Source organism: Triticum urartu, chromosome 2, assembly GCF_003073215.2.
Source record: "Triticum urartu cultivar G1812 chromosome 2, Tu2.1, whole genome shotgun sequence".
NCBI classification, from domain to species: Eukaryota; Viridiplantae; Streptophyta; class Magnoliopsida; order Poales; family Poaceae; genus Triticum; species Triticum urartu.
The window spans coordinates 294,800,279-294,824,656 of NC_053023.1; the positions used below are offsets into that span (position 1 = coordinate 294,800,279).

The following is a 24,378-nucleotide window of genomic DNA, read 5'->3' on the forward strand; positions in this document are numbered from 1 at the left end:
CTTTCAATCAATTTTTTTGTTGTTTAGAAAAACACGATTACTTTTTTCTCTAAGAAGGTGTTTTTTAGAATATTATATTTCATTTCTTATTTATTTTGCCATTGTTTTGGTGCATTTAGAGTGTAGGTGTTTTATTGGTAGCTGCTAGCTCAGAGTCGTTGCTGCGCATGTAGCCAACAATTAGAGTTCAAAAATCCATCGTCTCGTACCTCTCTCTCCTCAGATTTCAAAGGAATCCTCATTCTCTAACCATGGCCCTCCAGGCGTGAAATGTTTCACTTTTTTCACCGTCGAAGCAGAATATCTATAAATTTTAGAATTTTTTATTTTTTAATATTATTTTGATTTTACTTTTCATTAGGGAGCATATGGCCCAAAGGGTAAAATCCGCATATGGGGAATTGCCCCTTCCGAAAAGAAGAAGAAAAAATGTTGCTCGATGCGATATTTACATTTGCTAGGCCCACTTTGGTCTTCCCGGTCTGTTAGAATAGTGATTGGACAAAATGTAAAGGCCTAATTGAATCCATCTGGCCGTTCCAGCCCACGAGCACTTCCTGTTGCTTTTTCGTCTACTCACTTCCACAACACCAGACGTAGTATTGTCTTAAAAAAACAGATGCATCAGACCCGTCTAGGGCTCTAGCGCCACCGACGCCGCCGGCCGATGCCGGGGCTCGCCTTCGCTAGGGTGTGGTGCTGCCGGTTTCGTTTCTCGATGGATAATAGCACCGGCTTCCTTGGAGATCTTTGTAGAGCTCGTCCTCCTAAATAGTTAGAGAGAAAACTGCAACATCAGTTATTCTAGAGAAACACTAACATTATGAATCAGCATAGACATCTTTTTAACCCTCACAAAAAAAACATAGGCATCTTTTTTTTCACCCTCAAAACAAGCATAGGTAATTGTTTTTAGGGTTAAAAGCATAGGTTTTTTTTGTACGTATCTTCTATGTTTGTTGGGCCGTAATCCAAGGGTCAGTGAGCTTTTCAAGTGAGGCCAGCCCGTGTATTCCTCACCCCTCCTATGCGTCTCGCTCCAGTATTCTAAAAAAAAGCGTCTCCCTCCAGTCGAGCCCCACATCCACATCCAGATGAGCCACGAGGCCGGCGGCGATGAGATAGCCCTCCGCCGCCGCCACCCGCCGACGGCCGCGCCGCTGGACGACGAGGACCTCCTCGGGGAGATCCTCCTCCGCGTCCCCCCGCTGCCCTCCTCGCTCCTCCGCACCTCCCTCGTCTCCAAGCTATGCGGAGGCGTCGCCACCGCCCCCTCCTTCAGCCACCGCTTCGTCGCCCACCACCGGAGGCCCCCCGTCCTCGGTTTCTTCGAGAAGGGCGACGGGGAGCTGGTCTTCACACCCATCCTCGACCCCCTTGCTTCCGTGACGTCGCCTCCAATATTGCAAAGGTAATGCGTGTCATTTCCCCTCTTCTCTCTTTTGTTCCCCACTCTGATTGCAATGAAGATTAATTAATTACATTTTGTAATCTCACCTTGCTCTTTGATTGTTCAAGTGTCTCTGGTACAAATCTGCAGGCTCTCCGCTCCAAATTTGTTTTGAACATCTTCTTCAATGTGGCAAAATCAATTGCTTGGTGCAGTTCCAGTTTATGTTTACTATCCAATAGTAATTTCTAAGAGGATACATCTCAAGCAGGTACACATTTCTCTTCCACCAGTTTCTTCAGGCCCGTCTGCATGTGTCAAGCACATTAACTTCTTTTCATGCTCTAGCTCTGAATAACACCGAGTAGTGTTTGAACAAATTTTAAACCAATGTTAGTATACCAAAAAAAAGCATCAGCTTCGTCTTCACAGAGTAAGTTCATATCTGTCTGATTGATACAACAATCCAGAGTGACAGTATAATATAAAATTCTAGCCCGTGCTTTGTGTGGGATCTTAAGGTGCAGTGTTAATTTGTTTTTGGCCCCTCCAATTTTTTCCGGGCTTGGGACCGGCATTGGCAGTGTTAGCCCCCCTACCCCTATTAATATTGATCCAACTTAAGCACGTGTGATTAGATTTAGTTTTAATATTTGTTTGATAATAATTAATATGTGAAATAACTATCAGTAGTCTAGGTTAGCTTTAGGGTCGTTTTAGAATCACATAAAAAATAGAATTTGATCTGATCCTGTTCTCCTTTTGTTACTTTGTGATTTGTTTTGTTACTTTGTGGTACTTTTTGCATGAATATTCATTCTTTCTGGTTGTTTTTAAATGTCAAATAGATGTATTTCAGTTTGAGCAGGGTTAGCAGTCTATGTACATCACATATATAAGCATTGGGAGTTGGATATAATCACAAATTAAATTGAAAGTAAAGTGTTGGTTGTAGCAAAACCATCAATGAGTTTGGTTGACACATGATTAATAAAACTTTGAATGATTTTGTTCTTGAGGACATTGTACACGAGAATGAAATCATGAATTGTTTGTATATACACAAATGAGTCTTGTCTCCTTGAAGACGATGAAGTTCTGAATTCTAACTGCGAAGTTGTCATCTGGCTGCAATGTTTCTGTAGAATCCAAGTAGTATGTTTAAGGTTAGAAAATGAAGAATGTAATTTGAAATATAAACACTTTATTTTTTTTAAAATGACGATCCTTTCAAGTAGTAATTGAAATTTTGAAGAAGAAATTGAAAGGTTGTATTACCTATTTGGTTAGGACTTCCTTGTAGACAATATTTTTTGTATATGTCCCGCTTGTACTGGTTTTTTTCTTTCTCTTTTTCTTCTCTCCCTTTGTGTATGTGTCGTCTATGCTGGTCTTTTTGTTCTTCTGCTTGCTCTCATCATGTGTACCTGTTAGTATCTTTATGTTTGATGTCGCGGTTGCTCTAGATAGTGCGACATATAGTTGACCATGTGAGGAAACCGGTTCAGGCAGGTAGATGCCGACATTTGGTATTGTCTGGCCTTGTAATTTATTTACTGTCATTGCAAAACTGAGTTTGACTGGAAACTGTTTCCTCTTGAAACTGAACGGAAACATGTCATTGTCAGAGGGGCATAATGGTATCCTGGGCAGGAAACTCGCATTCCAGAGTGTTGTCCCACCACAATCTTCGCGTCAATTGTATTTTTTTGAAATCCACGTACGACCAACTTTGTGTCGTTGCATAGTCCATTAGCAGGGTCGATGTTTCTGAGTAGTATGATTGGGCAATTTGAGCTTCAACATATGTGGAGGCAGTGCATTTGGGGTGAGAGTGTTTAGGAATTCTGGTGGATAGTAGTTATGTGGGTCGTCTTCTACCGAATCGAAGCTGTGGTACATCATCTCCTCCCCTTGGAAACGATCAATCATTTTTAGGTTGATTTTGTCTATGGAGTCGTTCCTTGTTGATAGAATTGCTCTTGACGTGATGTACTTTGGATCTTTTAGGGAAGCATTATCCGTTTTGTAGACATTGTCGATGAGTCTATCAAGGCTATTGTCATCCGTCTTATTTGGCACACATATAATTGTAGGTAGTTGTATTTCACCATCATCATTTGTCTCCTCGATTCCGTTTCCAATGCGTAGTAGGTATTCTGCGAACCATGGGTCGTTTTGAGCCCTCATGTTGCGCACGAGCTTCAGTTGACGCATTGAATTCCAGAGGACAGACTTGCGTAGTGATGAATCTACTATCTGGGCTCTTGTTCCCTTTCGGACAACAGGTAGCACTTGCCTAAAATCCCCTCCAAATACGACTGTTTTTCCTCCGAATGGAAGTTCTGGCCTGTCCATTATGTCCCGCATGCTTCTGTCTAGCGCCTCCACTGTCTGCCTCTTGGTCATAGATGCTTCATCCCAGATTATTAGTGATGCTGCTTTCAGTAGTTTGGCTGTCCCACTCTGTTTTGTGAATCCACAAACAGCCCCCTCGTCTATTTTTAGTGGAATCTTGAACCTCGAGTGCGCGGTCCTCCCTCCGGGCATTATTGAAGCAGCAACACCGGAAGTGGCTGTCGCTACAGCAATCTTGCCTTGTCTGCGTATTGTGGCTAAGAGAGCCCTGTAAAGAAAAGTTTTTTCCGTGCCTCCAGGTCCATCAACAAAGAATATACCTCCACTTTGGTCGTCAATTATTGCTAGGATTTCGTCGTAGGCCTCCTTCTGCTCCTTGTTTAGGTTCTTATGCAAAGATGTGTCCTCGGGTTCCACCTCGATGGATGTTTCCTCAATGATCTCCCTCGGTATGTCGTCTGTCATCTCATGCTGTTCGTCGATCTCTGGAAGAGGAAACGATTCTATGTCTTTTCCCATTGAGTGCAACATGTCTCTATATTTTTCAGAACCATCTGTTCGACTGTGTGTTTGCATTTGCAATTTCTGTTGTAGTCCTCTGACATTGCATCAAGGTGTTTGTTCCAGAGGCTGCGTATGTCGCTGGGCTCGCAAAAAACCAAGATTGTCGCAAATAGTCGTCGTAGCGATGATGGCATCCGAAACAACTTCGCTTCTGTCATGCAGTCATCCAATGTGATATCTGCCTCAATGAGACCTCTTTTTTCTGCAGCTTCTCGAAAGGTTGGCATTACTTGTCCATCGACTGTTCGTAGGTCTTTGTAGCTGGTGGCGCCTGTCACGTGGTTTAGGAGGACTCGAAGATAGTATCGTTCTCCTTCAGCCGGGTGTGCTGAGACGATCCTGCCAACCTGGAACACAGCGGCTCGCTTCCTCTGTTGCCAAAATTTCCCCTGACTCTGCCAAGTATAATGTTCCAGAAACTCTCTGTATAGTATGCCTCGTGCTTTTGCATACCATCTGTTTGCTTCAAAGTACGCAGTCAACATTGATCTTTCCGTGTCTTCACGGTCGATAACATTCTGTAATTTTTCCATGCCATGATATGAAACCATGTGCATATTTGGGATATGTAGCTGCAGTTGCAAGACTGGTGGGTGCATTTTACTTAGTTCGAAGCCATATATTCTCCACAGTACTTCAGGAGGTGTCACCCAGTGGGCGTCTCTGTACTGCTTAATCTCGTCGATTTCTTCTCGTCTACTTTGTCTGTTACGGATACGGATGCTCGGTCATGACCCTTGTAGATGTACTTGAAGAGGTATTTCACGGCTTTAATGCTTGAGCATATCTCAACATTTATGTGGCAGTTGAACATCCTTAACAGATAGGGATTGTAAGGAACTACCCACATGTTATCTAGTTTGCAATTTCGGACCGTTTCAGTCCGGCCGTCGTTGTGTCTCCTATATATTGGATAGTCCTTGCCTTGAATCGTAGTTTCGTTAAATGGTCTTGCATAATTGTTCTTGCATGATGGACGATTCTTTGTGCATGGACAAAATTTGTTCAATGCACCGGAAGGACCATGCATCATATGTTTGATTACCATCTTGTATAGTTCTGGGTACTTGTGCTTGTTAGGGAGCTCTGCGGATATGATTCTGTCATACTGCTCTGGACATGTGTACTTGTATTTTCGAGTCATGATGAGCAAAAAGTGAGCATGGGGTAATCCCCTCTTTTGGAACTCTACGACATATGTATATGCCTGAACCTTTCCAAGAATGCCCTTCTCAAATAGTTCCTTCTTCATTTCTTGTAGCTTCGCCCTGAAAACACGAACTACAATGTCTGGGCGATCTTGTGCTGTTTGTCCATTCTCTAGTTCATGTGTTATCTCCTCCCAGTTGGGGTTGCAGGTCATTGTTAGGAATACGTCTGGCTTACCATATTTTCTAACTAAAGCCATAGCGTCGAGATATCGACGAAGTTTATCTCGTGGTCTTCCAATAAATGACGAGGCAAGTATTCTCTGTTTTCCGACAGCATCTCCATTCTGTTCTCCAGCTTGAATGCTGTCTAGAAGGCCTTGGTATAGGTCAGCCCTTATTTTCTTTTGATTATGCCAGATGTAATCCAGTCTGGAGCTTTCAATCTTGTTGTATGTATCTACGGCAAACTGCTGGAAAAGGCGTCCGCCATGCAAAATTGGGTTGAATATGCCTGGTCGTGTATGGAATTTATAACAGTAGTATTCTTTCATTGTTACCCATAGGCTAAAAAGCACGGACACGGGGACGGAAAGTTGGGGATACACATACAGGGATACGGGATACGGCATTTTCCAAATACAGTCATTCGGGGATACGGTGAGCATATATAAAATAAAATAAAAATATGTCATGTAATATAGAGTTAATACAGAAAATAAAGGAGAAAAAGATTAGAATAGAGATACTGCCCCCATTCGGTTGTGTCTCTTTTATCAAGTGCTTGATTGATTCTTGTCCCCCCATGTCATTGCAAGTTGCATCTTGCAAAACACATCGAACAGTAAAGAAGATTAGAAGAGTTGAAGACATAACCCAGCTGTGCCACTCCCAGATGACATGCTCTACAAGCATTCATGAGCAGGATGATATTAAGCTAGGAAAAAGAAGCACTGAAGCAGACAAGCAGTACTACACTAGTAGTCTAGTACACTACTACTACAATCTACAGGCATTCAAAGAGCAGCAGCTAGCAAGCAGCAAGCACAACATCCAGCAGCTTAATGGAAGATCAAATCTGAATAAAACAGGTCAAGAAGTGGAGGAGAGGGTGCGAGTTCAGGGATTGGAGAGGGTTACCTGCCGTCAGGAGAAGAGACTGCTGCCTTCTGGTGTGGGGGTGTGGTGGCCGGTCGGATCCAAGCGTCGCCGGCGGCGGCGGCGGCGAATCCAGACAGCGGCGGCTTCGTTCCAGGAGGTGGCGGCTTCGATCCAGAAGAGACTGGGACCTGGGAGTCCCTCGTTGTTGTGTGGAGAGCTGCGTGTGATTCCTGCAAAAATAGGGTTTCGTTTTGGGCCATGGCTGTTTTTGGGCTGGGCCGTATCTCGTCCGTGTCACGTACGTGTCCCGCCGTGTTCCTGGGTTTTTTTTAATCGAAAATCAGGGGATACTGGGGGATACACGTATCCAGCCGTATCCCGCCGTGTCAACACGGCCAATCGGCAATTCCTGCCGTGTCCATACTTTTTAGCCCATAGGCCATTGGCCGAATCTGTGCAAATATTGCAACATAAAAAGTTAGTTGCATAGGTGGTAGTGTATATGAAAATTGAATTTTTATGTAATAGTATTTGATTTTTTTTTTACCTGGGTCATCGTCATTACTGATATTTTTAGCACCAATATCTTCCTCTCGTGTTTCCCTCTTCGGGATTTTCCTATGCCAACCCAGTTCAGCTCTTGGAAAGAATAGAGGATACGATAACGGATCATAGCACCCGTAATATGATCGAATGTGCTTTTTTTCGTTGTTGTTCCCATGTAATATTACATTTCTGTCATAAGTATCTCTTCTTTCATTTCCTCAATCCACACTGCAGCTACCTCCGAATTGATTGGCTCGTTGTATGTTCTTTGGTCCAATCTCTGGTCAAAGTTCAAGATCAGTCTGTAGTCCTCAAGGTTTTGGGCTTGTCCCAAACTCCTAAACTGTTGAGAGTACGGGTTACCGCGTAGGATATCTGTTATTATTGCAATCACATGCTTGTCTTGCTCGTACATTTCCTCACGGCAACGACGGTATCGATGCTCTAAGCTTGGATCATCGTCGTAGAAGTATAGTTCCAGATGCTTTGGATCTGAGTGACTATTACCAAATGAGTGTATGTTGTGATATATTTGACCATGTGCTCGAAAGGTGTAAATACCGGCCATTCGCATGTCTGTTGTGTCTCTGTCGAGCTGGCAGTATAGTATAGTAAACGAGAAATGCCCATTGAAAAATCTTATATTTTGCCGAAAATGTCTTGCATCAGACTCGTTGCTTGTCCAAAGCCTCATTAGTTCCGGTGGTGTATTTGGATTGGCTAGTCTTATCTGTCCTTTTTGCAGCATAATCCCTAACTTTCATACTTGAATTTGGTTGCATGGCAGAAACAACAATCTTCTTCTTTTTCGAGCACGTTTGTGCTTGTTGGTATGTTGCTGTAGACAAGATCATATGGATCAGGGTTGAGGTCTTCGTCGCCTTCTATGATTTCAATTTCCACTTCTCTGCCCCACTCTGATTTGATATACAGCATATTAAATTTAGTAAGTAGTATTGTAATGTTGCAAATTTATTTTAATTGTATTAAGCATACCTTCACTGGTGAATATGTATTCATTTTCGTCTGTGTCTTCTTCAAATATTACTCCATCATTACCTGTGTTGTAAAATATATATATATATATATATATATATATATATATATGACAAATTTTAACTACAAGCAGTGGTAGTTACCTCCTACTTAGTTTGCTGCCACCTGTCCCGTTGTGCATGTACGAAAATGTCTTACCGGGTTGAAATGGATCCGTTAACAGTCAACTCACTAGATTGTTTAATTAACCAATTAGAAAACTGAACGCACTGTTGCAACAACCTACAACAAATCTGCTAATTTCTTGGCCACATGCACATGGATCACGCTGAATGGATAAGTGACTAGTAGCTTAGTATATCTACCCCGTACTTCCAAGTTCCAACAACGATCAGCTTATGTACTTTTTTTTGTTATATACCTTTTACTCTCTGGAAAATCAGTGTCCTTCATACTCCATTCTTGAAAGAGACGATTTTGTTATACATACTCCATTCTCAAAAGTAATGAGTTTGTTATACATGCCCCATACAATATACTCTTTATATAGGAATGAGTATGTAGTATCTGTCCCATAAAAAAAGAGGATGTAGTATCTGTCCCGTAGAAAAAGAGTATGTAGTATCTGTCCCATAGAAAAAGTATGTAGTATATGTGTATTTTCAGTTAAGAATGGGGACACGGGGACCGTGTGCTTTTTGATATACTTCTCGTTTCTCATAAACCTAGTTTTATTCAACAAGTGAGGGTATTCTTAAGAATGTAGTGTATGAAAAAGTAGTATGAAATACATATATAGAAGAAAGTAGTATGGTGTATAAAGAAGTTCTTTGGAGTACATGGTATTTTATAAAGAATGGAGTATATGGTTGGTGTATTTAAAAAAAAAAGAGTGTCTCCGACAAGAGTATAGACTCTAAATAAAGAGTATGTCTGAATGAACAAAATACATGAAGATACCAAGATATTGAAAGGCGTATTCAAAATGTTCTCTCCACATGTACAGGTACAAGTACTATAGTATATTGTGAGATTGCCTCTTGAAAAATTACGTAACTGTAGTATAAAATTAAATGAAGTATCTATGACATACTACACCTTGAAGCAACTGCATATACTAGCTAGAAGACTTTTTTGAAGACATGGGTTGTTTGTCTGATGATGATGCGTGCTAATGCATGTGCATACACAAATCTATGACTTAATGATCAACTTAATATACACATCAGAGCACAGGAGCAGTCATCGTTGTCTAGACACAGGAGCAGTCATCGGTTGTGAGCAGCCGTTCGTCGTTGTTGCCGGGAGTAGTCACTGGTCGGCTGTGTGCAGTTGTATGTATATCATCGTGGCCACCACTGTGCGAGACCATTCACACGTAAGGCCAGGTACAGTCGTTCGTCGTCGCCGCCGCCGCGCGGAGCAGTGACCCATGGGTTGTTGTCATGGCAGAGATGAAGTCGTAGGTCTCCGTCCCATATGAAGCCGTACACTATCGGTGCCGCCGCCGCCCGTCAGAGCAGTCACAGATTGGTTGTTGGTGCTCGTTGAGGCTGAGTAGGGATAGCCCGTACAATGTAGCCATGGTCGCAGGTTGCGTCGCCGGCGGTGCAGTAACAGGGAAAATTGATCCATGCACAACAACAAAAAAAGCCAGAAAGAGATTAGCATGATGTATGTGCATGAAAATAAGAACAATTAAAAATTAGCTAGCATGATGCGTGTGTGGAAATCACATAAAGGTGCATGCCGCGTTACCTCCTTTTACTTCTAATGATTTATCCCGATTCAGCTTCCTCTCGTAAAGAGAGAGCAGATGGATCAAGTCAAGCCCATTAGTAAAACGAAATTGTTGTGCGCCACTGCCTGGCCGTGAAAAAGGGAAATCAATTAGCAAGACACATGAATGGAAAACAGTCACGTTATTGCGTACCTCGATCTGATCTCTTTTGGTAATTTCCATCGATCCTAATCTTGTTAATGGATGGGGAAGAGAGAGAAAGAGAAAGAGGATTATTGTTAGGTTGCATCCAGATCTGATTTTTCTGAACGCACCTTACCTCCGATCGGTTATAGTACTATGTATACACAGCAAAGACCAAATAAAGATCAGAAGTACCAAGAAAATCGGACCGGCCAACCAACCAATCGGGCTCCAAAAATATCAGTTTTCCTCGACCCGCAACCCATTAAGAAAATCAATCCTCCACACCGTGATGAGATCGTACGGCAGTAAGGATGGGGGTAGTTACCCCTTAGTGGTAGAATGCATTTTTCCTATACATATATATTTGTTTGAATTGCCAAAGAACATATATGAAATTGATAACCTTACCTTGATCCTCGTTGCACATTGATTTTGCTGCCGCATCTATTTCTTTAATGGTTTCTTCTTGCTCATATATGATTCCATCATTGCATAGTGATTGTATTCGTGCATGCACTTCTTTGATTGTTGGAAGCATTGTGCAGGGGATGTCCTTCCACATAGTTACTTTACTGTGATCATCATTGTATAATGATTGTGTTGGTGTATCTGTTTCTCTGATGCTTGGAAACATTAAGGAGGGGATGTCTGTCCAAAATAGATGGTTAGTTGTACAGACAGATTTATATTTACTTGGAATGCAAGTATAAAATTGAGATTATTACCGTAAGTCATGACTTGTGGCTGCTCTAGAGGCTGAGTGTTTTCGTTGCAGATTTCCGTCATGGATTCATCTTCTTTTGATGATACAGAAATAGCTTGCTTATGTCTTCTTGTGAATTCTTCGTTACGACGGTGTAGCAACGCTTGCCTTTCTCCCGCTGCCACATGATCCCTGTGTTTTACAGTAAATGTAGAAGTGCTCTCCTCCTGTTCAGTTGCGACATATTCAGGGTTCTTCATTGCTATTGAATCTTTGGATGGTGTGTTGCGTTTCGATTGACGGTGAGCTTCAATTTGTTCCATTCTTGCTTTCTTCTTTTCTATTTGCATATTTGCATATCTTTTTTTTTTCTTTTGCACATTTTGCCGCCTTCTGTTCTGGTGTCTTTCCTGATACTTTGTTTCGTTGATAGGCTTCACAGCGTTTTTTGAGTTTCTCATGCCTTTCTTCATCGGTCATGTGTTCATACCGCTCTCTATCCCTCTTTCTTCTTTTTTCCTTAGCATCCATGATTTGAGATTATGGTCCAAATGTTTTCCTGCAGGATGGAAAGAAATTTTTTGTAATGCAATACAAGATAATTTGTTGCTAGACTGGCCTGGAATGTGAAGTCAATATGTATCGGATGAGCATCCTGGCATGTGAGATGCATGAAACATGGTATTTTTTTACTGGACATCAAACATAGGTAATATTGCTTTTGTTATGAAAAAGAAAATTTATGTAAAAATCTGTTCTCTTGATCCTACATCTCATGGTTGATTTTTGCATTTTTTTTAGGACTGATGAGTATCAAATACCATGTGTGAGATTCAAGAATTCATTGGGAAGAACGAAAACGGGAGACAAGGAACATACTTGACTGCTCCTTTGTTTTGGTTGGCGCTGTAGCTTGGAGATTGCTTGGCGTGTACTTAGCTGGTGGCACTTTTTTCTCTGGGCGTTCAATCTCTGAGAGCTGGGTATTTATATTAGTATAGAACCTTTGCCAGTCCGAGTTGGTGTATGGTTCCCGATTGGTTCCATGTCCGAGTCCAAGTTGGTGTATGTTTTCCATGTCCGAGTCCAAGTTGGTGTATGCTTCTGATTGTATTTTTCTCTTCCACGTCCAATCCAGTATAGTAGGTTGGAGTATGTTTTGAGATTTGTTATAAATTTACTTTTTTCTGTCTGGGCGTCCAAACTGAGTATGCTTTGAGATTTGTTCTAAGTTGCTTTACCTTTTTCTGTCTGGGCGTCGTAAGCTGGGTAGTACGTACTGTACTTTATATTAGATTGTTTTCCTCTTACACGTGCGATCTAGAAATCTGTTTTCACATAGTATCATCTACAAATAAAAGATGTGAGATGCCTGGGCCTCTTCTACATATCTTGATGGGAGTAATAAAGGGAGAGAGAGGATCCCATTGTCGAAGACCACGTTGACAGTGAAAATTAATCCAAGAGGATTACATTTGATTTAACGGAATACCTCACCGAAGAGTTAAAGCCATGCATATAGCTTTCAATAAATATATTCATTCTTAAAATTACCTAGACAGTTCTCAGAAGAATTACAATATGAAATGGCCGAGCTCCTACCCTTGCCTGGGCACTCATTCAGAAAGAAAAGAAAAACAATTTGTCTAATCTTAAAGCTAAAGCCATGTCACACACATGGAGGCACATCTTGAGCACCATCATGCATGTAGCGTACTCCCTCTGTAAAGAAATATACCATTTATATACTACTTTACTAATCCTAACGCTCTTATATTTCTTTACAGAGGGAGTACGCTAAACAAAGAATTCTCTTCTCTCGCGTGACCTGGATGAGTTTATCGATACCTTCAATGAATTTGCGTACGGTAGTTATAAATGTGCAGGTGGTTCTTTCCTAGCAAAACCGTAGAACCTTGAGGCAGCAAGAAACGTTATCATTTCCAAACACATTTCATTTGCCACCAATCATCTGAAAATTCAGTTTGCAAATATGATGCGGAGCATCTTACGGACATCACCATTTCAAGAGTCCGTTTGGCAAGTGACACGTGCGATCTCTACTTCGTATACACAAAGGTGAATCATATCCTTTACACGTGCTCACTTGACCCCTTCGAGAATGGTATACTACTTGACACTTCTCCCGTGTGCATGCATAGGTATTGTTGGAACGCTGCGGACGACGTGGAGGAGTGCAAGCGCCAAGGAACACCTACACCATCCGCGAGGGAAGCGTGGAAACGAAGACGCAAGAAGAAGAGCTGTCGAAGAAGCTCCAGCCACCGGACGACCGGTCGGGTCCGGACGTCCGGCGCCTGAAGATCCACCGGACGACCGGTGCAGACCGGACGACCGGTGTCCCTGCACCCGAGCCAAACGAGCGGACGTCCGACGCCACCGGACGACCGGTCCAGACCGGAAATCCGCTACACCAGCATCCGAGCCAGAACGAGCGGACGACCGGCCCCTACCGGACGTCCGGCCGCCCACGAGCCACCGGACGACCGGTCCCCAGCGGACGTCCGGTACCTGGCTGTGTCCAGTTGCGGGCTGAGGCCCATGTACCCCTTCACTTACCCCTTCGTGGCCCTAGACTATATATACTCCTCCACCTCCACCATTTGAAGGTTAGCGTTGTGATAGCTCATTTGAGAGATAGAGCTACGCTCATCCATATCGGATCTACTCCACGAGAGAGACCGCGGCCTCTACGGAGAAGATCCCCTTTGGATTCAAGCCCCCTTTCTAAGGGAAGATCCCCCCGTGGATTCAAGACCTCCTTATGGAGAGGAACCGGTTACCGTTTGTATCATCCGTTGTTGACTTTGGATCTTGTATCTCACCTTTGTGTTCATCGATCTAGCGCATGTGTGATCATACTTTTTGGTTTGAGTGTTCTCTTGTGTTTCCCTCGTTTCCCTCCTCGTGTTCTTCGCGTTCTTCGCCGCTCCTTTCATGAAAGATCGGGCGATTAGGGTTCTACCCTACATCATCTTGGTATCATGAGCCACGTTGATCATGATTTCGGAGTCTCCCCGTTGTGTTTTCTAGCCTAAATTTTGTTGTGTTCTTCCCCAATTTCAAAAATCCCCACCAAAAATAGCCCCAATTTTTTTTGTGATTTGTTGATTTGATAATGTTTTGTTGATTTTGATCCATGGATCTGCTTGGTTTCGAGTGGATATAGCATTTCCCCAAGTTTCTCCATTTTTCATCCACGAAATCTCATCAATTTTGACCCCAAAATCCCCAAATTCCGCCCAAAATCGCGTCCCGAATCTTGGATCTGCAGTTGACCCCGATACACCGGACGACCGTCACCTTACCGGACGTCCGGAGCCGCAGGAACCATTGGACGTCCGACCTTACCGGACGACCGGAACCCCCTAACCCGAGCAGAATCAGCGGATTTCCGACCCGACTGGACGTCCGGCGACCAAACGACCGTTTTTTCGGACGTCCGCTATCTGTAAAAACTGACTTCGCTAAAATTTTGTTTTCGCCATAACTAATTCATCCGAACTCTGATTTTGACGTTCTTTAGCTCGTTTTAAAGCTCTTGACATCCTCCTTACCACAAAAATAGCACCAACATCATTTGACTCCATAAAATTTTCTGAAATTTGGCAAGTTTGCCTAGGCCCTCCACCATATCATCTGCTACACCACGATAGCCTTCCACAACCTAACCAATTTTGTTCCCCATCGCATTAGTGGTTGCTTGAGGAGTGATTTGAGTCTCCTAAGGTCTTTGGCTACTTAGGGACGGTTGCTTCTTCATCAACCACCACCACCACCATAACTTCCGCATAGTGTTGCCCACCTCACACTCCCGCCACCCCGACTTAACCCATTTTTGTTTGTGTTGTGAGTTGTGTGTCCTAAGGTGTTTCGGCTACTTAGGGACCGTGCTTCCAACTCCGACACCGTGTATAGTTCACCACCTTACCCTCCATTTTCGCATTGCGTACTCCACAACCCATCATTGCCTTTCCGCAATCCCGTTGAGCTTCCGTAAGCACCACCGCATCCCGCTACCACCATTTTGACATTTGAGATTTTGAGTTCGCGGTTTTTCCGTTTCCTAAGGTGTTTCGGCTACTTAGGGACGAGTCACCATCATCTTGGTATCTCCATCAAGATCACCGCCACTCATCATCGACACGGACGGTAACCTCCATATCATCTTGGTATCATGGTATCCCTCCATTATATATTCCCTTGCCATTGCATTGATAACCCCTAGCCCATTTTGCGTTACTTGCCTATCAAGACTAGCCATTTGAGTATTGCCGGCAATGTTACTTGTGCACATTAGTGATCCATCCTTCCATTGCATACATACCATATCATATTGGTATCATCATATCATCCCTTGTGTCACAAGATTGTTCCCGCATATACACAATAGCTATCTTGGTTTGTGCATTTCGCAAAGTGGCCATAAGAAAAAAAAAGCTTTTAAGCAAAAGAGAAAGAGCAAAGAAGCTTGTAAGCAATAGCCATAGCATCCACCACATTGCATAAGATTGTCATATCCGATCATCTTGGATCAAACACCGGGAACCATACATACATAGCATACTTGGGATAGAAAGTTTATCCATTTTGCATATCATAGGTTGTGCACAAGTGTCGTATCCGCCTATAGAGCAATCGTGCTAGCGTCTCTCTTGAGTTGTGCAACACGAGCGTTTTCCGTGGATTCCACATTTTGTGCTCATCCTTGGTTGCACGACCCCATTTATCTATCCATGTGTGTGTTTCCGTGTGCCACACATTGCTATTGGTCTACTTGTTACACTTGCGAATTTGTGAATATCTTTCAACATTATTGACTCTTGCTAACATTTTACATCAAATTTTTGTGCCACTATCCTCACCGAGCTCCGCCATAAGCCTTACTTGTGTAGGTGTGAGAAACTGACAAGAATTGGTACCAATTGTGCTATTTCCTTGTCCACATTGGAGTGATCATTTGATGAGGACATCAATACCATTGTTACACCCACAGCCCCTACTGTTACATATACTAGACCAATTACTAGAACTCGCGCACGCCAATTAAATTACCAGGTACTTTCGTTTCTTGGTAATGATTCTAATGTTCATGAGATTATGATGCTGCCTAAATTGGATACATTTGTTTTGCTTACAAATGAAGGGCCTAGCTTGGAGAAGGATGAACATTGGAGCAAGAACACGCATGAAGTTGATGGCATGCGCAAGGGGATCAAGAACGGAGTTACAAGTGATGATTTCAGGACTTTGAAGCCGCCATAAGGAGTGCATGAAGCCATGGACGAAATATACAAGATGCCACTTCATAATATTCGTCCATAGGCTATTCTAGGTGCCGTGTCACCTTATTAATGGGCCAGGCCCATGTAATTTCGAAATACTTAAGTATAGGCTATTTTTAGAGTCCGTATGTGTGGGGAAACAAGAGTTAGGGTTGGTTTCGGACCCCACCCTCAAGGGCCACGAAATTCCCCTCTCTTCCTCCATATATATACAGCCCTTAGGGCGTCGTTTAGACTTTGGGTTTTGTTTAGATTAAAAGTTCGCCATAGCTGCAACTTCGCGTACTTCGTTTGTGTCCAACGACCAGACCAAGACGTCACAGAACCCCACCTTGATCAATAAAGCTTTCATCTTATATTCGCAATATCCAGATTGCAATCTCAGTTTCTTGCTTGTTCTTCGTTTGCTCGCAGGAAACAGGCCCTCGTGGTCAGGTTGATCGTGCTCCGGCGTGGTCAATAACCCCTCGGAAGTTGGTTTAGCGATTGCTAAGGCGCGACGTCTCGCACGTTCGTAGTCGGATCGTCAAGGTCGACTCCCACAGAAAACGATAGCCACCATCTCATCGAAACATCGACACCTTTGCCTCTATCAAGTGGTATCAGATTTCCAGGTTGCTCGGTGAGATTTTATAGTTTTTCGTAGATTAGATCGAGTCTGTTCTTCATACCTACAGTCCACGAAAAAGCCAGAAAAAAAAATTAGGGTTAGTTCATCATATCCGAACCAATCTGAGCCTTTGCATAATCTTTTTAGGGTTTTTGCTTTGTTGAATTTGCGGTTGCATCGTCGTGTCAAGTTGCTGGTCTTAGAGTCTAGTCTTTTAGAGTTTCGAGTTCTGGTCATAAGTTGTCACGCCGCCGCCGCACCATCATCATCGCCTTGCCATCTACCACTTTTGCTTATCCGCCACCGCTCTGAATCCATATCCATATACCACCACCAATCCGTATCCATATACCACCACCGCTACCATATACCACCACCGCTGCCATATACCACAACCATATATCCACCACCAATCCGAGTTCTTCTCATATTAGGTTTGTTCTTGAGATCAATCTAAATTCTGATTCGTGTTTCCTTGCCTGCGTAGGTCTCGAAAAAAAAAAGAGTCTGGAGACCCCCGGGCAGTTTTTGGGCCAAAATTTTCACGGGCAAAATTTTTTTTCCCTATCCTATTTTTAGGCTTTTCTGAGTCTTTTGAGCCGCGTGCCATCATAGTGATTTTTTGTCACACTTTTTCGTCGTCGCTGCCCTGATTGCCGAAAAAAAGTGAAAAAAAAAATTTCGTGCCCATCCTATCAGTTTGACGAGGGAAGAGTTTTGAGACACTCGCCATTATAGTGATTTTTCGCAAAAAAAAGAGGAGCGCAAAGAAAAAAAAAGAGGAGCGCAAAAAAAAGGAGCGCAAAAAAAAGAGCGAAAAAAAAGAGTTCCAGAGTGTGCTTTTCCCTTATTTACGTGCAGCGCCGTGATTTTGTTAGTGTTCTAGGCTCGCGTCTCTAGCACGGTCTAGCCTAGGACCAGCACAGTACCGTCATTGAGCGTTTATTCAACTTTGCATCTCTGAATTGATTATTGCTGACCCTTTTTGCTACCATACTATAAGCCTTCCCAGCTCCACATACATCTACGTCGTGCGTTTGACTCTCCTTGGCAATCGCTCTATCCAAGCTTTTGAGAGTTTTGACTACAACGGTTGCCGATCACCGCCTGCTGCTGGGTAAGAACTGGTAAGAATTTGAGATTTGCTTGACGGATTTGTGACACCCGCCACCACCACCACTTGTTAGTAGTCTGTAGGATCATCTTCTTGTGTCTTTCTATTGCTGCTAACCATGCCAGGATCATAAGCCGACGAGACTGACTGGGAGAACTTGACGAACAAGGAGCTTCATGATACGTTTCAGCAAATGATGAGTGTACAGGTGCAAGATGTGATAAACAGATTTGAAGAGGCCATGGAGAAGATAGATGGCATGGAGAAGACGTTTGAAACAAAGCTCGATAACAAGTTTGCTGAATTGCTTTCGCGTTTTCCACCACCACCACCGGCTGCTCCTGCCGCACCTCTACAACAACAGCAACAACACCGACTACCTCCACGTCGGGAAACAGCCCTCCGCCGAGCGAGCCGTGTCCCTCTTCAGTCGGGCCAAACTGCTGGTGCTGCTGTTGATACTTCTGTGGCTCCTACTGCTGATGTGGAGGAGGATGATTATGTGGGAGATTATGAGGATGAGGTTGATCAAAATCATAACTACGTGCCACCACCAGCACAGCAACCACCAGGTCATCCACATGCAAATAATGGCAATGGTAGGGCTCACCCTCAGGTATGAGATCATGACCATCTCCCTAAACTAAAATTGAATATTCCACCATTTGAGGGTAGATATGTTCCTGATATATATCTTACTTGGGAGTTATAAACTGAACAACGATTTACATGTTTACAATATCCCGAGGAGAGACGTGTTCCTGCTGCTGTTTGTGCTTTCACTAGTTTTGCATGTGTTTGGTGGTCTGAGCATTGTAGATTATATCCTATTCCGGCTACTTGGGCTGCTTTGAAAACTGCTATGCATACTTGTTGGGTTCCACCATATTATCAACGTGAATTACTTCAAAAATTGCAGCGCTTAAGACAGGGAAAAAATTCTGTAGAAGAATATTATCAGGAATTACAAACTGGCATGATTAGATGTGGTATTGTTGAGGAGAATGAAGCTATGCTTGCACGTTTTATGGGTGGATTAAATAGAGAGATTCAGACGATTCTAGAGTATAAGGAGTATACTAATATCACTCGTTTATTCCATCTTGCTTGTAAAGCTGAACGTGAAGTGCAGGATCGACAGGCATTGGCGCGGACTAACTTTTCTGCAGGTCGACCTTCATCATGGACACCATGTGCATCATCTACTTCCACACGTTCTGCTACACCGGCGCCTCCGTCGGCTGCCACCTCCAACCGTGATACAATAAAGCAGGCACAATCACCACTATCTGCCAAGAGCACACCTTCTGGGCCTGCAAAGAGCTCTTCTTCATCCATGGCATCAACAGGGCAAACACATGATATTATTTGTCGACGTTGCAAGGGTGGAGGTCATTATGCGAGAGAATGCCCATCTAAGCGTGTGATGATTGTTACTGAGGATGGTGGGTATGAGTCCGCTAGTGACTATGATGAGGAGACTTTGGCTCTTATTACACGTGAAGAACACGGTGGAGACGATTCTGATCATGAGACGCAATACATGGCTCCTGAAGATGCTGACGGGTATGAATGTTTAGTTGCTCAACGTGTTTTGAGTGTGCAGGTTACACAAGCTGAGCAAAATCAGAGGCATAATTTGTTCCATACAAAGGGAGTTGTGAAGGAACGTTCTGTTCGCATGATCATAGATGGAGGGAGCTGCAATAACTTGGCTAGCATGGAGATGGTGGAGAAGCTATCTCTCACCACAAGACCACATCCACATCCTTACTACATCCAATGGTTCAACAACAGCGGCAAGGTTAAGGTAACACGTATTGTTCGTGTGCATTTTAGTATCTCTACATATGCTGATTATGTTGATTGTGATGTGGTACCTATGCAAGCATGTTCCTTATTACTTGGTAGACCATGGCAATTTGATAAAAATTCTGTACACCATGGTAGAAACAATCAGTATACTCTTGTTCATAACGATAAAAATATTACTTTGCTTCCTATGACTCCTGATTCCATTTTGAAAGATGATATTAATAGAGCTAATAAAGCAAAACAGGAGACAAATAAGAGTGAAAATCAGATTGTGGCAAAAGAATTTGAGCACCAAATGAAGCCTAATAATAAACCATCTACTGTTGTTTCTGAAATTAAATTGAAAAGTGCATGTTTACTTGCCACCAAATCTGATATTGATGAGCTAGATTTTAGAAGATCTGTTTGCTATGCTTTTGTGTGCAAAGAGGCATTATTTTCATTCGAGGACGTGCCTTCCTCTTTGCCCCCTGCTGTCACTAACATTTTGCAGGAGTTCGCTGATGTCTTTCCACAAGACGTGCCACCGGGATTACCACCTATTCGAGGGATTGAGCATCAAATTGACTTAATTCCCGGTGCTTCGCTACCCAACCGTGCACCATACCGTACCAATCCAGAGGAGACGAAGGAGATTATGCGTCAAGTACAAGAACTGCTCGACAAAGGTTATATACGCGAATCCCTCATTGTGCTGTACCGTATTAATGCAGTGTATGACGTCGGATCTGCGAGTTATCACAACACAACTCTACAATAAAATAAGTCATACAGCATCATATTACAAGCCAGGGGCCTCGACGTAATACAAGAGCTCGATCATGATGAGTTGCGGAAGCAACAATATCTGGTACAGACATAAGTTAAACAAGTTTGCCTTAAGAAGGCTAGCACAAACTGGGATACAGATCGAAAGAGGCGCATGCCTCCTGCCTGGGATCCTCCTAAGCTACTCCTGGTCGTCGTCGGCGGGCTGCACGTAGTAGGCACCTCGTGTAGTAGGAGTCATCGTCGACGGTGGCCTCTGGCTCCTGGACTCCATCCGTCTGGTCGCAGCAATCGGGTATAGGAGGGGAAAGTGTTGGGGAACGTTGCAGAAAACAAATTTTCCTACGGTTTCACCAAGATCCATCTAGGAGTTCATCTAGCAACGAGTGATTGGATGCATCTACGTACCTTGTAGATCGCGAGCGGAAGCGTTCAAAGAACGGGGATGAGGGAGTCGTACTCGACGTGATCCAAATCACCGAGATCCTAGCACCGAACGGACGGCACCTCCGCGTTCAACACACGTACGGTCAGCGTAACTCTTTCTTCTTGATCCAGCAAGGGGGAAGGAGAGGTTGAGGAAGATGGCTCCAGCAGCAGCACGACGGCGTGGTGGTGGTGATGGAGCTGCAGTACTCCGTCAGGGCTTCGCCAAGCACTATGGAGGAGGAGGAGGTGTTGGAGAGGGAGAAGGAGGCAACCAAAGGCGTGGATGAAAAAGCCCTCCTTCCCCCACTATATATAGGAGGGCCAAGGGGGGGCGCCGGCCCTAGGAGATCCAATCTCCTAGGGGGGCGGCGGCCAAGGGAGGTTTCCCTCCCCCCCAAGGCACCTAGGGTGCCTTCCACTATGGAGCTCTTCCCCTTTGGAAACCCTAGGCGCATGGGCCTATTGGGGCTGGTGCCCTTGGCCCATGTAGGCCAAGGCGCACCCCCTACAGCCCATGTGGCCCCCCGGGGCAGGTGGCCCCACCCGGTGGGCCCCCGGGACCCTTCCGGTGGTCCCGGTACAATACCGGTACCCCGAAACTTGTCCCGATGGCCGAAATAGCACTTCCTATATATAATTCTTTACCTCCGGACCATTCCGGAACTCCTCGTGATGTCCGGGATCTCATCCGGGACTCCGAACAACATTCGGGTTACTGCATATACATATCCCTACAACCCTAGCGTCACCGAACCTTAAGTGTGTAGACCCTACGGGTTCGGGAGACATGTAGACATGACCGAGATTGCTCTCCGGTCAATAACCAACAGCGGGATCTGGATACCCATGTTGGCTCCCACATGCTCCTCGATGATCTCATCGGATGAACCACGATGTTGAGGATTCAAGCAACCCCGTATACAATTCCCTTTGTCAATCGGTATGTTACTTGCCCGAGATTCGATCGTCGGTATCCCAATACCTCGTTCAATCTCGTTACCGGCAAGTCACTTTACTCGTACCGTAATGCATGATCCCGTGACCAGACACTTGGTCACTTTGAGCTCATTATGATGATGCATTACCGAGTGGGCCCAGTGATACCTCTTCGTCATACGGAGTGACAAATCCCAGTCTTGATCCGTGTCAACCCAACAGACACTTTCGGAGATACCCGTAGTCTACCTTTATAGTAACCCAGTTACGTTGTGACGTTTGGTATACCCAAAGCACTCCTACAGTATCCGGGAGTTACACGATCTCATGGTCTAAGGAAAGGATACTTGACATTGGAAAAACTCTAGCCAACGAACTATACGATCTTATGCTATGTTTAGGATTGGGTCTTGTCCATCACATCATTCTCCTAATGATGTGATCTCGTTATCAATGACATCCAATGTCCATAGTCAGGAAACCATGACTATCTGTTGATCAACGAGCTAGTCAACTAGAGGCTTACTAGGGACATGTTGGTGTCTGTTATTCACACATGTATTACGATTTCCGGATAACACAATTATAGCATGAATAAAGACAATTATCATGAACAAGGAAATATAATAATAATGCTTTTATTATTGCCTCTAGGGCATATTTCCAACAGTCTCCCACTTGCACTAGAGTCAATAATCTAGTTACATTGTGATGAATCGAACACCCATGGAATTCTGGTGTTGATCATGTTTTGCTCTAGGGAGAGGTTTAGTCAACGGATCTGCTACATTCAGGTCCGTATGTACTTTACAAATATCTATGTCTCCATCTTGAACATTTTCACGAATGGAGTTGAAGCGACGCTTGATGTGCCTGGTCTTCTTGTGAAACCTGGGCTCCTTGGCAAGTGCAATAGCTCCAGTGTTGTCACAGAAGAGTTTGATCGGCCCCGACGCATTGGGTATGACTCCTAGGTCGGTGATGAACTCCTTCACCCAAATTGCTTCATGTGCTGCCTCCGAGGCTGCCATGTACTCCGCTTCACATGTAGATCCCGCCACGACGCTCTGTTTGCAACTGCACCAGCTTACTGCCCCACCATTCAATATACACGTATCCGGTTTGTGACTTAGAGTCATCCAGATCTGTGTCGAAGCTAGCGTCGACGTAACCCTTTACGACGAGCTCTTCGTCACCTCCCATAAACGAGAAACATATCCTTAGTCCTCTTCATGTACTTCAGGATATTCTTGACCGTTGTCCAGTGTTCCATGTCGGGATTACTTTGGTACCTTCCTACCAAACTTACGGCAAGGTTTACATCAGGTCTGGTACACAGCATAGCATACATGATAGACCCTATGGCCGAGGCATAGGGGACGACACTCATCTTTTCTCTATCTTCTGCCATGGTCGGGCATTGAGCCGTGCTCAATCTCGTACCTTGCAATACAGGCAAGAACCCCTTCTTGGACTGATCCATATTGAACTTCTTCAATATCTTGTCAAGGTACGTACTCTGTGAAAGACCAATGAGGCGTCTCGATCTATCTCTATAGATCTTGATGCCTAATATATAAGCAGCTTATCCAAGATCCTTCTTTGAAAAACACTTGTTCAAGTAGGCCTTTATGCTTTCCAAGAATTCTATATCATTTCCCATCAACAGTATGTCATCCACATACAATATGAGAAATGCTACAGAGCTCCCACTCACTTTCTTGTAAATGCAGGCTTCTCCATAAGTCTGCGTAAACCCAAACGCTTTGATCATCTCATCAAAACGAATGTTCCAACTCCGAGATGCTTGCACCAGCCCATAGATCGAGCGTTGGAGCTTGCACACCTTGTCAGCATTCTTAGGATCGACAAAACCTTCCGGCTGCATCATATACAATTCTTCCTTAAGGAAACCATTAAGGAATGCCATTTTGATGTCCATTTGCCATATCTCATAATCATAGAATGCGGCAATTGCTAACATGATTCGGACGGACTTCAGTTTCGCTACGGGTGAGAAAGTCTCATCATAGTCAACCCCTTGAACTTGTCGATAACCCTTAGTGACAAGCCGAGCTTTATAGATGGTTACATTACCATCCGCGTCTGTCTTCTTCTTAAAGATCCATTTATTTTCTATGGCTCGCCGTTCATCGGGCAAGTCAGTCAAAGTCCATACTTCATTTTCATACATGGATCCTATCTCGGATTTCATGGCTTCCAGCCATTTGTCGGAATCCGGGCCCGCCATCGCTTCTTCATAGTTCGAAGGTTCACCGTTGTCCAACAACATGATTTCCAAGACAGGGTTGCCGTACCACTCTGGTGCGGAACGTGTCCTTGTGGACCAACGAAGTTCAGTAGCAACTTGATCTAAAGTTTCATGATCATCATTATTAACTTCCTCTCTAGTCGGTGCAGGCACCTCAGGAACATTTTTCCTGAGATGCGCCACTCTCCAGTTCAAGAGGTAGTACTTCATCAAGTTCTACTTTCCTCCCACTTATTTCTTTCGAGAGAAACTCTTTCTCTAGAAAGGATCCATTCTTGGCAACAAAGATCTTGCCTTCGGATCTGAAGTAGAAGGTATACCCAATAGTCTCTTTAGGGTATCCTATGAAGACGCATTTTTCCGACTTGGGTTCAAGCTTTTCAGGTTGAAGTTTC

The 24,378-nt window shown here is 43.9% G+C and overlaps 1 protein-coding gene and 1 long non-coding RNA gene across 7 annotated transcripts; one reads left to right on the top strand and one right to left on the bottom strand.

The window, feature by feature from the left end:
- Positions 1 to 383: 383 nt before the first annotated feature.
- On the bottom strand, positions 384 to 6,862 carry LOC125537079 (ATP-dependent DNA helicase PIF3-like). 6 transcript variants are annotated; one of them, XR_007295577.1, is made up of 3 exons: positions 6,601 to 6,862; positions 2,669 to 6,365; positions 384 to 2,529 (listed from the first exon to the last, which is right to left on the bottom strand). XR_007295577.1 is itself a non-coding variant. In XM_048700373.1 (2 exons), exon 2 carries the CDS (start codon positions 6,153 to 6,155, stop codon positions 4,959 to 4,961), a length of 1,197 nt encoding a protein of 398 aa, XP_048556330.1. In that variant the 5' UTR covers positions 6,156 to 6,284; positions 6,601 to 6,862; the 3' UTR covers positions 384 to 4,958. The 6 variants fall into 6 exon arrangements, 3 of the variants coding, with proteins under 3 accessions (XP_048556330.1, XP_048556329.1, XP_048556331.1); XR_007295578.1 differs by having other exon boundaries at positions 384 to 767; positions 1,498 to 6,365; XR_007295579.1 differs by having other exon boundaries at positions 384 to 1,395; positions 1,498 to 6,365.
- A 3,966-nt stretch (positions 6,863 to 10,828) lies between these two features.
- LOC125537080 lies at positions 10,829 to 11,854 on the top strand. The gene is made up of 3 exons (XR_007295580.1): positions 10,829 to 11,035; positions 11,299 to 11,442; positions 11,535 to 11,854. It is a non-coding gene; the product is annotated as an uncharacterized LOC125537080 (long non-coding RNA).
- Positions 11,855 to 24,378: the final 12,524 nt, after the last annotated feature.

Coding starts and splice junctions, on each gene's coding strand:
- LOC125537079 (XM_048700373.1), bottom strand. CDS start 6,155: ATGACATATTTTTATTTTATTTTATATATGCTCACCGTATCCCCGAAT.